Raw genomic sequence first — 14,941 nt, forward strand, 5'->3', positions numbered from 1 at the left:
TGTCTGTATAGGCAGGTTTGGGGCTTTGTTTTTTTTTTTACCCCACACCTTTCTGCTCCCTGGAATTCCTCTACACAAGGGGTTTTGGAAGTCTAATCATCCATCATAGAAACTTTATAACTCTGGGGCTATGATTTGGCATTGGTAGCAGCTGCACTGGTAGCAACTGTATCTGTAGGTAAATCAGGGTGTTAAGCTATTGGGGTGTTAAGTTACTCTTTCAAAATGGTTTTTCTAATGTGAAGACAGCACAAGTCTCTTACGTATCCTCTTGGGATAACTTGAGGAAGTCTTGCTTACATACTGAAGGTGCAGCACTCTGGTTCCCAAGCTTTCACCTCTGCCTTGGCAGGGGAGGAGACAGGCAGGAGACAGGAGAGGAGATGGCAGGAGATAAGGGTATACAGTCCCCCCAAATGCTAAACAGCTGGGAATGAGATTTTTAATTGTGTACCATTTTAATTATGTGGGAAAGGTATCGGAATGGTTTCTCCTTGGAGCATGGAAACTTCACCCATTCACTTGCAATTTTTAGAAATAAAGTGATATATATATATTAGATAGGTGACAGTACAAGTCCAGGACAAGAGCTAATTCAGGAAGATTCTGTATGTAACCATAGCAGACAAAATTTTAATAGCTTTCCCCACCCTACACTTCTTACATCTGTGCACGCTGTAGACTATGAAAGGAAATCTGATGCAAAACCAAATCTACAAACTTAATCCTTCATACTTTTTTGACTTTCAAAAAATGGAAACCACAACATTCACAACAGGTTATTAGTTCTTTAGCTTTCCAGTCTACCAACATTATAGTTCGGAAATTTGTTCAACTACTTTTGTGATGAATGACTGTCCATGAAGGGATAGGTGATGTTACTCTTATGGAGAGATAATTTCTTTCTTAGTAAGCATTCATTTTAAGTGCTGATTATAAAGAACAGTGAAGAAGGAAGAAGAAAATAACTACACAAGAACTAATAAGAAATCTGGAATTCATAATTCTTACAATTGATGTAATCAAAGTAATCCACATGATTTATAAACCTGGAGGTTTTTCCACCTAGCATGTTTGCTAGAAATACATATTTTTAATTAATTTTTTTTTAAGTGTTAACTGTATGTTATTCCCTATATTTCTATAGAATAACTGTATGTTATTTCCTTGTTTCCTTTTGTATTTACCTGTTGGTGAACACATGGAACCTTTGTTCCATTACAGCTTGTCTGACTGTTGCCATTACAAAAGTCTATGGTCCAAAGGAAACCAAGCCCTCTGGCAACCATGCAAGTTTCACACGAAAATTCAGGCAAATTCTTTAATTGCCTGATACCTTAACACACCCTCTGGGATGGAAAAAAGCAGCTCCACAGGCAAAAGATACGTAATTTCAACTCAGTGTTTTTAATATCTATAAGAAATGGTTCTTAATAACACAGACATGTTTACTTAATGATTCACTTTGCCTTAATTACACAATAATAAGCTGTCATGATTCCAGCCTGCGTTACTGTATATGGTCTTCTTAAAATGCATTATTATTTCTATAGAAGATAAAAAACCTTAACTGCAGGATTACGTTTTTATACCATCCCCACAGCTTTCTTATTTTAGCTGACCAGCAAATCCCATGTTATGAAAAAGAAGCAGATTTCTGATGTTGAAAGACACCATGGTCGTGCTTCTTCACTTCTTCTAGCTCAATCACTGGGAATTTTACTTGTTTTTCAAACCATTTGGCTACAGTGAGAAGCTGCTTCTCCTGGAATGAGCGTCCAATGAACTGAAGCCCAACTGGCAAGCCTCTCTCTGAGAGAGCTGTAGGAACACTTATAGCTGGCAGTCCTGGAAGAAAAAAAGATACACAGGCAGACTTACTGTTAAACAAATCCAGTTGGAGTAATTTTTTTAACAATTCTAAGAGAACAACAATGACAAAAAAAGATGTAAAGAACTAATTAAAACAATCTGAGTCAATGAACTAAGGATCCTGCTAGGTGATAAGAAATTAGAGATATTTAAGGAGTCAGCATCCTCTGAAAACAAAGCCAAGTCTCCTTCAAAAAAGATTTTGGTCTCTGGAACTTGAATAGATTGATCTTATCTGCAAGCCCACACTCGGCTCCAAGGTGCCCCACTTCAAAATCTTACATTTTAAAGCATTTAATAAATAGGCTATCCTTATACCTAATTATCATTGTAAGACTTACACACAGGAGTAAAACATCTTTATTCTAAATAGAAGGTTAAATAGCTGAAGGAAATGGACATTAAAAATGACTAGGCAGGGGAAAACCTAGTTGAATTCCTGTCTCTACTCACCAGCCATGTTTGCAGCCTGTGTTAGGATGTCATCTTGCGCACTACGGGTTCTGTTGTCTTCTTTGATGAATTCTATATATGGTACTGCATCACTCAGAGTAGTAGGAGTGAGTAAAATATCAACACCACTCCTGAAAACCTTCATAAAGTCATTGGCAATGAGACGTCTGACTTTCTGTGCCTTGACAAAGTAATTCTCATAGTTCCTGGAAAGAAATATGGACACGATGGCACAACACTAATTCCAAAAATACAGAACTTAATTTCTTAGTTCCTGTAGAAAAGACAAGTCAAGTATTCCTTTTGGTTAAAAGACTAACAGTAGCACTTGGCTTTTTGATAAAACAGAAGCTTAGTCATCAAACATGGTGTTTATGGTCTCATAGCAATGAAGATGTTGGAGTAAGAGGAGGTGAGGGCATACTCCTGAAGAAAGGTGAAGGGAAAAACCCCTAGTTTACAATAATTAACTAAAAATTAAAACAACATTTTCTGACCATTCTGCAATTAAACTGTGTACTGAATTTCACTGCAGGGCAGCGTAGCAAAGCTTAGAAATAATACAGAACTAAGCAGGACTGGAAAATAGGCATTAAGCATTTAGGGTTCAATCCAACAAGATACTTAAAGCATGTGAAAAAGTCACATCATCTACAGAGGACTTAAAACTATGCATGTCTGTGTAGTGTACTTCTCTGTAGAATGCTCTAAGGACTTTATCTTTTCCTAACCTTTTTTTTCCCTCATGTAAATATGTGGTCTATTGATTTCTAAACTGTCTTTAAGTAATTCTCAAGCAGAAACAAATTAGTCAGCTTTATGTCCCATTGTTCCTTTTAACTCCATATGCAGAACTGACAAATGCGGAATCCTTAAATTCAGAGAAGTTCAGTTTCAAAAGTAATTGTCATCTAACCCCACAGCTATTTAAAAAAAAAAAGGGAAGGGAGTATTAACAACCACTATATGCCAGAGTGTTTGTAGATAAAACCACTAAAACTGCCTGTGTCATCTGCAAACTTACTGAGGGTGCACTTAATCCCCTTGTCCAGATCACTGATAAAAGTATTAAACAACTTTCTGAACAGTCACCTAGTAATTTTACAGATTTCAAAAGTGAGATAATTTTTATCTGTAAAATGTAACATTCACATCAGTCACAGATGCTTCTTCTCTACTGTTTATCCTAAGAATGCTTTTGAACCCTGTCATGTTCTTCACAAGTAATTTATTGTGGACAGGAACAGGACTCTCCAGTTCAATCTTGACGGAAGCCAATTGCATATTTCTTCACAGAAGAATGAACTACATGAATTTTAAAGCCTTAGGAAATCTGAACTGGACTGTTTTAGCCAGAAGGAGCACACTTGACAAGAGGATTGGCATTCCATAAAAGCTGGTTGTTACATACTGACTGACAACGTTCCTGTCTCTAAGAGCAATTAGAAGTCACTATTGCTGACAGAGCTCTTTCTGTGGTGCACTTGCTTTGAGACTGATTACATGACTAATATTTCTGTTAGTATCTTAAAAACTAAGAGAAAATCAGCACTTTTACTAAGAGAAATTAGGACTGCTGGATGAAGATTTAGCTATATAATACCTACTGAACTGCTAATAATATTAAAATTTGAAAACTAAAAAAAAAAAAAAAAAGGTCAAATTGATCCACGCACCAGCTTCTCTACATGAGCTGGATAAAAACGTGTCTTCACTACCTTTGCCAAATGCCTTCCTTTCCCTGTATACTGAGGCAAAAAAGTATAGTTGCTTTAACTGCCATATGTTCTGGCTTTCTTTAGAAGACCTCACTAGAATGCACCAGCAGTTTTTCTATGCAGTTTTAATGACATTAATAGCTAACATAACTTTTAACACTACAACAGTAATACTTTGGTATGATTTCAATGTCACACAATAGGATAGGTTTTTGCTTAATTTAACTAATGGGTGCTAATAATACTCTATTAAGGAAAAAAAAAATAAAAATCACCAGCTTGCTTTACTTATTTAATTGAGAAGGTTCATTGGCAATACTAAGCGAAACACTTTTGTTCATTATTAGCAGTTCAGGAGGTATTTATATAGCTAAAGTAAGAATAATAATGATACAAGTGGCTACTAGTGTAAGGATGATTGTTTTTCATGTCACAAATGACGAATAACCATTTGCTTAAAAAATTATTCATTTGGCAAATTTGAGTTTCAAGATATTCCACTTACTGTTTCAACAAGAAATAGTTTCCTGACAGAATTCTTCCTCTTACAACATCATTAAAGCCTTCTCGTCGTGTTGCAGCATACATACTTTCTGTGGACTTGTGCATGTCAGAACGGTGTCCTGAAAAAAGCAATTAGAAAATGAATACTTTTTGTGATCCTTAAGATTTAACAACATAAGGGAATGTTAGACACAGTAATATAATAGGTCACTGTTTGTTGCAGACTGACACACTACTATTCTGGAAAACAACAAAGCATATTCTTGATCCATTATACAAATATTAAACAGATTTTAAGACCAGACACTCATGTATCTGGAAGTGAAATATATATTAAACAATGCATTTAGTTGCTTATTTTTATTTGGATAGAGTTTCTACTCTATTCCATCTCAGAGAAAGAACACCAAACATTCAACCAAGAAAAGCATAACTATTAAAACAAATACTTTTAAATGACATCCAGCAATGTTTCTATTGTCTGAGAAAAGTTTTTTCAAGAGCCTTACCATATTCCAGTCCATCAAACCTGGCCATATTTGATGCCACTTCTGCTGTGCACAGCACATGATAGCAGACAATTGAGTAACAAGTGTGTGGTAGACTCACTTCAATTACATTAGCACCTGCATTCTTAAAGAGGTCAGCAGCCTTTGACCAGAGACCCAGAATTTCACTAGAAAGTCCTGGTGCATGATATTCCTTATAGAAAAACAAGAAGGGAAATGATTTTTAGATATCAGTTTACTTCTAATGGCAACCAAACTGCAAATACTCCTTGCTAAAAATACATCAAAACTATTACCTCACCACTATACGATATTAAGTTCTTATTAAAGTTTCTTCCATCTACTAGATATTATACAGTCAAGTAGTATTAAATTAACAGGATTCAGTCCTCTTAAGAATATTATGTTTATCTCAGTAGGATTAACCCACATATTGCAGACCATGGACTTTTCTTCTGAAGGAGAAATTGCCCAGTTATCCACTTATTTGCCTATACTTAGGGAGACTGCACTGCTCTGCAGTTCAGGGGTAGAAACTCTTCAGGTTTAAGTCCCAACACTAGGGCTGCTCTGAGTAGGAAAGATTAAAAGAAATTACAGCCACAGCATATCAGCAGCAATTGGCATGCCACAGTGAAACAAATGAAACAACTCACCAAAGAGCTATGATCAAGGGGTTGGGAGGAGACTTAGATAACCTATGTTATGATAAGATAAAGATATTCAATTGAATTTCTCTATTCTTGAAGATATTTGCTTTAGTTCTAATTCACAATGTCAAGGTCATAATACTGTTTGATTTCTGAGTAGCTATGACCCATGTTTAACATATGCATGTATCTGTTCAGAATAATCTGTAGCAGTAGAAAACAACTGTCCAAATGGTATGAATAATTAACCAATACCACTGTTTCATACTTATGAAAATTAAACAGTATGCAGCTAATAAATTTTACAGGAATACCATTTTTGCATTTAACAGATCCCGAATAACTGGTCAGTGGACATCTGTTTACCAAATTAAATCTTTCAGTATACCTGTTCCAGCACAGGTTCAGATACTGAGAATCAAACCAATAAATGTTATGCACACTGTTTCTTTGAAGGCAGAGCCTTCGCTAAATTAAAAATAGGCTGAAGTCTGAAACATTGTACCTAAATTGCAAGTGTCCTTTGAGTTACAAACACGACTTAACTGCATGAATCAAGAGGCAAGATCACAGTTGTCTTTTAATCCTTAGTAGAGCTCTGAGAATCACAGGTCCTTGTGCCACTCCATTGCCTTGAAAATTCTGCTTTGTATTAACACAGTGCCATTTAGAGAAGTATTTCAAAGCACTGCACAAACCAGTATTAAGAGCAACTTTTTTGAGGTTATACAGGCAACTGATGAAAGCAACAGAGAATCAAGAATTGAAGTTCCCCATTTCCTTCGGAAATTCCCAACAGTGCTTCCCACAATGACAACAAAATATTTTAGATGAAGCAATCACGTATGCTTACTCTGAATCACCTGCACAGGCAACAGAGCACATATTGCTCTTTTTCAGCAGCTGCTCATGCTGTCTTCACTGTTTTAAACCATGAGAGACTGGGAAGTGGTGGGCAAGACAAGTATTTTTTTGTTGGGTGTCCTATTCACCATTCCTGTCCACAGTTTTTGACAGGCTTTAAATGGTACCTTTGGAATTCCTATTGAGAGCTTGCTGACATCAGTCAAATTGGGTAGTTCGAATGGCTTAAAGTTGTCCTGAACTGTGGTAGAGTCTTTAGGATCATGTCCAGCAAGTGAACCTGAAATATGACATCGTGTATAAAGAACAAGAAAATGTACGTAGCCTGAATTCAATTTGTTTTGAGACAATGCTGCAAACAAAGATATGTTGTACACAGACATAAGAAGTAGTAATACCTAACACAACTGCTGCATCATCCACACATCTGGTTAGGATTCCCGGCACATCCATGGAGTTCACTAGAGGAATGAGACCATGGCGAGAGATCAGTCCATATGTTGGCTTTAAACCTACTACACCACAGTGAGCAGCTGGGTTTCGAGTAGATCCTCCTGTGTCTGACCCTAAGGCTCTATAGTTTCAAAAGGATTATTATTAGTAAAATAATAGGGAACATTTCCAAATAATAAAAACTTATGGCTTTAAGATGCATGGATTTAAAAATGCATGAATTATTCCAGATTAGAAGTTATATTTAGCCCAAATTTCAGTCTGCTCCTTATGGCTGCTATTCTTTTAATCCGTTCTCTTATTTTTCCTAGGGTCTTTGAATTAGCCGACAGGAGAGCCCCGTTCTCTTCACATAGCAGAGGTAGACAGGTAGAATTTAGGCTATCTGAATATGCCCCTAAATATCTACTTCTGCCTTCTCCGCTGGTCTGTTCCAATACTGAGGCTCTGAAAGATAAGCCTCGTTATTTTCAGACATTAGTATCTTACTCAGTAGCTAATATGCCATGAAGCAGCATCTTCCAGTATACAAATAAAAAGCAACACAATATGCTTCTTGCTTTTAATAAGAGGTAATAATTTGCAAAGTCTAGGATGTTTTTCCTGTTTCCAAACCTACAAAGCATAGCATTCTAATGCTATCTTACAGTAGCTTAGGTGCAATTTTCAAACACAGTATATATTTTTGTTTGTTGGTTGGGGTTTTTGGGTTGGTTTTTTTGTTTGTTTGTTTGGGGTTTTGTTTGTTTCTTTGTTTTTAAGCTTTTTTTTTTTTTTCTTTCAGAGGTGAAACTTTGCTTTTTCTGAATTTATTATTTTGTCAAAAATTGCAATGGAATTGGAAATTTATACTGAAATGAAACCTGCTCTTATTTTGGTTTTAATAATTTTAATTCAAGCACCATTTAAAAAAGTAGACAGCCTTCATCCAAATCTTTGTCAAAAATAAATGAAAATTCAGAAGGAGGCACAATTTTTCTTGAAGTGGTTATGTGACTTTTCCCACAGGCATCTGTTTCTAAGATGGTTGAACCAATTCAATCGACTTTCTTGAAGAGTATTCATTTCAAAGCTTTTGTAACACAAAACTTCCTCTATTTTGTAGCATCTCTGTACGTCCAAATCTCAAATTGAAAATACAAAGACTGGCAGTATTCCTGATACTTGAAAGAAATTAATAGAGAGGATAAACGATAGGTTATAGACAATAAAATAATTGGACAAAAAAAAAAAATCTTCCTGATTTGACAAAGCGCTGAGCAGTGCAAAATAGGAGTTCAGCATGCCCAGCAATTTAAGAGAAGGTGCCAGCCAGACTCTATCAGGATCAGCCCATTCTGGCTCAGGACAAGGACCAGCAGTCCTTAGAGATGGCTGCACTAAGATCAGTTTCAATAGCATTAAAATGTTGAGTAGACTACATCCTAGCAGAAGGCAATGAGATGGAGAGGTATCATTTAAAAATCATAAAATAAAATGGGTTTTGTATATAAAAGCATACTTTTTTTTAAAAAAAAGCTGTGATCAATGCTAGCAAAAAATATTTTAGCAATAAAACAGACACTTATAATATAGTCTATAGGTAAACAAGGACACAGTAACTAAAGAGCCTTCTTAAACACCTTCCAGTTAAGAGCACAACTGAAATAATCTTCTATAAAATGTGCTCCACAATGTAGCTCTAAAAATTGCATAAAATGAAAGGTATAAAGCTTTAACGATCAGATTTCTGTTAACAGTTGTATGGGAAAGATAGTATAGACAACTGATTTGCTAAATATCATGTTGCTATTCCACACAGATAATAATACCTTTTTAATTAAAAAACAAAACCTAAAAACTCCAACTAGTGTAAGTTCCTTTTAAAAAAATAACCCCAAAACCAACAAAAAAAAAAACCCCAACCAACCAAAACAAGAAGCCCCCAAACACTAGAACTGTCTTCTAACCTTTTAAAAGACAAGTTTGTAAGTATGTGTATAGTAAGTATCTGTGTATCCTTTCGTTGAGTCAGGGATTTGAAAGCTTTTATTTCCCAAATCTCATGTATTATTATTTTAACTTTGAGACAAAACAGAGGAGGAAATATTATTATACTGTTACATATTAAGGGATCTCCTCACTTGTTTAATTACATTTTCAGTGTGTATTTGTGTAACACACTTACTGAGGAAGAGGACGTGTCACAAATCCCATGTCAATTTTAAGAGAGTTATGTGGAAATAACAATAAAACTGTTCTTTTACTGCCATTATTATTTTATTTCATGCAGTGCAAAGTGGTCATCTCATTATGCTGAGTAATACTAAAAATGAAGAAGCCTAGATTTTCCTACCTGGATTAATTCTGGCTTCATGATATGCTACAACTAAACTAGGGATGCTGAAATAATTCTTGTGTGCCAGTATAAATAACCCTTGCATTTCAAATTAGATTATGAGAAAATTATAAAATTAAAACATTCCAACATATGTTGATACATTTAATGAAACAATTTTAAAAATCCTCTTACGCAAAGCACGTGAAAGATGACACAGCAGCTGCACTGCCTCCTGAGCTTCCTCCTGTTATTACCCAGTTAGAATCTTCATCCTCAGGATGGGATTTTGGGACAGGTTTTTCCTTGTACTGTCTTGAATAGCTCCAGGGATTTCTGACTGGTCCAAATACCCCATCTGTACTCCCAGATCTAAGATAGTCAGACAGGACAAATGCAGACAGAAGTGACAGATGACAAACTGCATTCCCCAATTTTTTATTTTCCTCAAAGCAAAATTGATTTCAACACAAAAAGACAATGTTACACAGAAATGTAAAGTTTCTAGATCTTCATCCCCTTCTGACAGAGAAACTGAACTTGTGCTTCTAACATCTGCTAATGCCACTGAAAAGAAGACAATCACAAAAATATAAAACTGATTTAAGCTATGAAACAATAAAGCTGCACATCTACTTCAAAATAAAGGTCTTCTGGTTTCCTAATGCTGCATTTGGAAAAGGCAAAACACAACAACAGTCTTGTGAAAAACCATGCTACTAGAGAGCAGTGGGAACAAGCACTTCTCTAAGTAACACTATTACTTGCTCTGTAGGCCTCTTTTAAGGCCACTGTTCCTTGGTTCAGTGTGACTGGCTTCTCAAAGTGGTTTCAGTCAGCTTGTGGTCACCTAAGTGTGAGCTGTCACCAGAGGCAGAAGCAGCGGTACCTTCCTCCTTCCTCACAACCTCCACCCCATGTTCCCCTCTGACTCCAGAGTGCCACTGTTACTGGCCAAATCATCAGACAGAGTGGGTATTTGACACAGCAGTTGAAAACTAACCATCATTCTTTGGAGCTAGATCCGCTCCCTGGTTGACCTCATGGTAGACCTGCTCTGGTGCTAGCATAACAGATCATGCTAACACAGAGAGATGAGAGGCTAGCAGTGGGATACGTCTTTTTAGGATAATCTTGTGCTTTAATGAGTTTAGACCAGATGTAATACTGCATAATCAGGTTTTTTTTTAGTGTGCCTCTTCCCTGCTCTTCCTTTGAAGAGTGTCGCTTTGACTCAGAAATTACTTTATCCAAAAAAATACAGCCAAAGTATTTCCACCTTACCCATGTGAATTCCCAAGCAAACCTGATTCTGGTCAAACCACAACAAATACTGTTTCATATGTAACTAAAGTCCCAGCCATTCCTTTTGAGACCCAAAAATTGCAGTGACAGAGACTCCCATGGCTAACAGCTCAATGATGTTCCCTGCTATAGCTTGGCTACCTTCACTGATTTGCTGGAGAATCAATTTGTGAGGGCATTTCCCAGTGTGCTCCCAACAAGAAGTCATCAACATCAGCTTAGGCAATTTAAAGTGTTGCTCTAGATTAGCCTGTTTGCAGCAAACCATGGAGTACTCACACAAATTACTCCAGCTGCTGACCAGCAGAGGCACCAACTGTGATCAGGGGCATGATAACAATCAGCTAAAGGCAAAAAAAAACCAAAACCAACCCAGTAAGGAGGAGAGAAAAAGGCACCAATTAATTGGTGGTGTAACCAATTATACTAACACACCACTGGATCTGAAGAAGTCTGCCTGTCCTTGGCCTTCTGCAAAGGCTGTACCACTTCCTCCCCCTCAAACAAAGCTATAGTTGAATGCTATGTTCATAAAACTCAGCATTTATACTAGTTATACAACAGTATATATGCTCAAGGAGAAATCCATGTAACTCTATATACTCTTCATGGGTAAGTATTCATTATTTCCTAACCTCACAGAAGAGGGGTTAAGGATTACAGGTAGATTGGAACAGATGGTGTGTATTCTATTTAATGTGCAATCAACACATAAAAAATAATATGCGTCACTCACCCCATTGCAAATTCATCTAGGTTTGTTTTTCCTAAAAGCACAGCTCCCTGATCCAGTAATTTCTGAACTACTGTAGCACTGTAAGGAGGAATATAACCTGAAAGCAATGAGAACGATTAAGAGTGATTGGTGAGATACAGCTGATTTTTATGATTAGCTACTCTGAACACTTCAAAGTTGTCATTATTTCTGCAGAAGAACAGTCAGTTCACACTGCTTCAAGATAACATGAGTAATTCCAAAATTTAACAAAGTAAACCAAATGCTGGTTTGTTTGCAGTATGTTTTTTCTTTCTTTTTCCCCTCCACAATTTATAACCCAGTAATTCTGGATTATATATTTCTAGAGCATGGAGCTAAGACTTCACAAACAAGTTACCACAAGCATAGCAAATTACTGCATTCAGCCAATTTGCAGGAACTGTCTAAAATTGGAAGAACAAGAAACAGCTCTTTAGAGAAAAGTGCCAAGACATCTTGAATTATCTCTGGTTACCATGAAATAAAGGAGCATATGGTTAACTGCAAACTGAAATACTAATTTGCTATCCTGTGATCAAACATGTGCACCCATAACCACTTAGACATTACATATACCAGGATGAGAACCACAACACTTACAGGAGATCTCAGGTAGCAACCAATTTCTTCTTTAACTACTGACAGCTGTTTCTACACCCTTACTTTCAATGGGAGCAACACAGACAACACCACTCCTAATACTCTCAGCCACAACATTACAATCAATCACAATGAGTCTTGAGAATGTGCTTTTAAGGAAAAACATCACAGGTAATACTACTTTTTCAAAAATGGCAAAGTCATATTTTGTTTCATAGAATCACAGAATGGTTTGGGTTGGAAGGGATCTTAAAGATCATCTAGTTCCAGCTCCCTGCCATGGGCAGGGACATTTTCACTAAACCAGGTTGCTCAAAGCCCCATCCAGCCTGGTCTTGAACACTGACAGGGATGGGGCAGCCACAACTTGTTTGGGCAACCTGTGCCAGTGCCTCACTGGTTTCTTCTGCTATTAAAACAAACATACATGATCAGATTAGGCTCCTCTTCCACAAAACTTTTCAGTTGTACTTTGTCCAGAATATAACAGACTTAAGAAATGTTTTCTACTTTTGCTTTTACTATAGCAACATTCTAACACCTTGAAAATGTTCATGGCATGTTAACAGAAACAAGGAGCTCAGGAAGCTTCAAAAAACTAAAAAAGCCTTATAGACAAGTTTGTACATCAGGAACATAGAGAAAAGAATTGTTAATGTCTAATCCTCCTGCAGCCATATGAAAAACTACTTAAGTCAACAATTATCAACAGAAAACAAACAAACAAAAAGAATACTTTCTTTGGATTTTGCTAGACAGAACAGTACTGACTGCTCCCCTGGAAACCTAAAAGTCACATGAAGGAGAGCGTGAACTACAGAACCATTCTGTTCTAGTACACATGCTATAATAAACAATGCTGTATTAAAAGCATAGAATTATATGAATAAAGGAGATAATGTGCTTGCAACAAGGAAAAGCTGCATCTGTAATACCAGTTGAGCTTGGCAGAAGAAATCAGATAAAAGTATTTTCTCAAATGAGCTCAGCTCATTTTTTGAAAATATTTAGATTTCTGGACCACTCCATTTCATAAACCCTCTCAAGAGAAGAGCAAGAACATTAAAATGAGATCTGATTTTACTTGAAAAGCTCTACTGTACCTTTTAACATCTCTGATGCACATGTTGTCTCAATGCCAGCTGTACTAAAGTTGTCTTTTACTGCAACAGGAATTCCATCCAAAACACCCAGTGGCTGACCTGCATTGGGAATTATTGCAAAGAAAACAGAGATTAAGGCAAAGCATGCTATACGTATAGCCTTCTTATTAATTTTTAATTAAATTAAATTAAAAAGTTAATTTTACACACCCTTCTGGGTGTTATTTGGAAGCAAGAATGCTATCCACCACTTAGCATTTAATGGTTGTCTGTTACATTTTCAAGAATGTCCATCCATTCTAACTCTGGCATTGAGCATTCTGCTGAAACCAGACCTGGCCCCACAGAGCAGAGCTTTGCAAATGTGATTAAGTGCACAAGACAGGTAGCTGCTATAGGTTAGCTATCCCAAAGGAGTACTTACCTCTTCAAATGTGATAATGTAATGCTTATTTCAGCCATAGGTGCTGCCTAAATCTACTCCATCCCTAGGCTGGGAGGACTAAATGCTGCCCACCTGACACATGGAGTAGATATGATCTTAAAAAAAAAACAAAACCAACAAAATAAACCCTGAAGCAGAGAACATCTTCCCTAAGTGAGTGTTTATCCACTATCCAGAAAAAAAGGCATATGTCAGGATGCAAAACACAATTTTCTTAAGCTGCCAGAGGATAGTAAATTTCACCCAGGAAGGAAAAAAAGCACCCCATTAGGTGAAATTTCCCTTTTCTGTCTTCTGGGATATGCAAATGAAAATAAGGATGGTCAGCCTCTAAATGCTGCAAATAACAGGACTGAATGCTGTTCTGTTCACCGACTAGTAACTGTGATTCGTAAAGTTGCTTTATTTTCATTCGCTCTCTTAACAGAAAAGCTGACAGGCTGAGCCAGGTGTTTGTCTACCCCAGCCAACAGGCTGCAGAAGACCACTGCATCTTTTCCTTTATAGTAACTGTTGGCTACCAATTCAAAATAAACTGCTAGGGAAAGAAGAGGCAATCAGTAGCAGCAGTGCTGCTCAGGAAGCATTAAGCCTATTTATTTAATTTGCAGTACCTGGCTTGGTCCAGGTTTTGCCTCAGCTTTTAGACTGAATACGCTACCTACACCTTCAAGCATGCACTCACAGAAGCCTCAACCACAAGCCTCATCATCTTAACAGTCAAACAAGTAGCACATACACCCGCTTTAAGAAGAAAAGGTACTTGCTAACGCAAGGAGCTCCTCCGAAACAGCTTTTTAAAGACTAATATTAACAAAAACATACCTGTTCTATATCTTTTCTCTGATTCTTCAGCCTGTTTCAAAGCAGTTTCTTCCGCTACAGTAATATAAGCATTAAGGAATTTTGTACTTTTGATGAGGGCAAGGCACCGCTGGCAAAGCTCCGTCGGAGTGACATGTCCTTCCTTCAGAGCTGCCGACACCTGAAAGCACAATTCCCTGGCTTTCAACGCAGCCAAGTAACAGAGCCCACCTTGGGGCGTTAAAGCGCGGCCAAGAAAGAGCCCCCGGGCCCCGCTACGGCTAGCCCCCTACCGCCCCTTCGGGAAGCAGACACACGGGGCGACACCGCGGCGGGCCTGCTCGCCCCGGTCACCTTGCGAGCCCGCCCCGCCGCCACCATCACCCCGCTCCTCAGCCCGGCGCGCTCTCCCATGCCCTCCCCACCCCTCGCCGCAGCAGCTCACAGGGTGGGCTGGCACCACACACCTCGCGGAGAGAGGCACGCAGCATAGCGGCCCGCTTCCCACCACCTCACGCCCGCCAGGCCGCCACAACCCTTCTCCCGGCTCGGCGGCTGGGCGCCGCCATCTTGCTGCAACACCGAGA

The 14,941-nt window shown here is 37.8% G+C and overlaps 1 protein-coding gene across 3 annotated transcripts; it reads right to left on the reverse strand.

Annotated features, from left to right (window-relative positions):
• Nucleotides 1–1,415: 1,415 nt before the first annotated feature.
• QRSL1 (glutaminyl-tRNA amidotransferase subunit QRSL1) lies at nt 1,416–14,940 on the reverse strand. Of its 3 annotated transcripts, none has more exons than XM_080617056.1 (11): nt 14,822–14,940; nt 14,376–14,535; nt 13,106–13,204; nt 11,382–11,478; nt 9,536–9,712; nt 6,969–7,144; nt 6,738–6,895; nt 5,057–5,249; nt 4,549–4,666; nt 2,326–2,531; nt 1,416–1,848 (listed from the first exon to the last, which is right to left on the reverse strand). In XM_080617056.1, the coding sequence occupies exons 1-11, from the start codon at nt 14,843–14,845 to the stop codon at nt 1,637–1,639; spliced, it is 1,620 nt and encodes a 539-aa protein (XP_080473182.1). In that variant the 5' UTR covers nt 14,846–14,940; the 3' UTR covers nt 1,416–1,636. The 3 variants fall into 3 exon arrangements, with proteins under 3 accessions (XP_080473182.1, XP_080473184.1, XP_080473183.1); XM_080617057.1 differs by having other exon boundaries at nt 1,417–1,848; nt 6,738–6,850; nt 14,822–14,939; XM_080617058.1 differs by lacking the exon at nt 11,382–11,478 and having other exon boundaries at nt 14,800–14,854.
• Nucleotide 14,941: the final 1 nt, after the last annotated feature.

This window comes from Psittacula echo (genome assembly GCF_963264785.1).
Source record: "Psittacula echo genome assembly, chromosome: 4".
In the NCBI taxonomy this organism is placed as follows: domain Eukaryota; kingdom Metazoa; phylum Chordata; class Aves; order Psittaciformes; family Psittacidae; genus Psittacula; species Psittacula echo.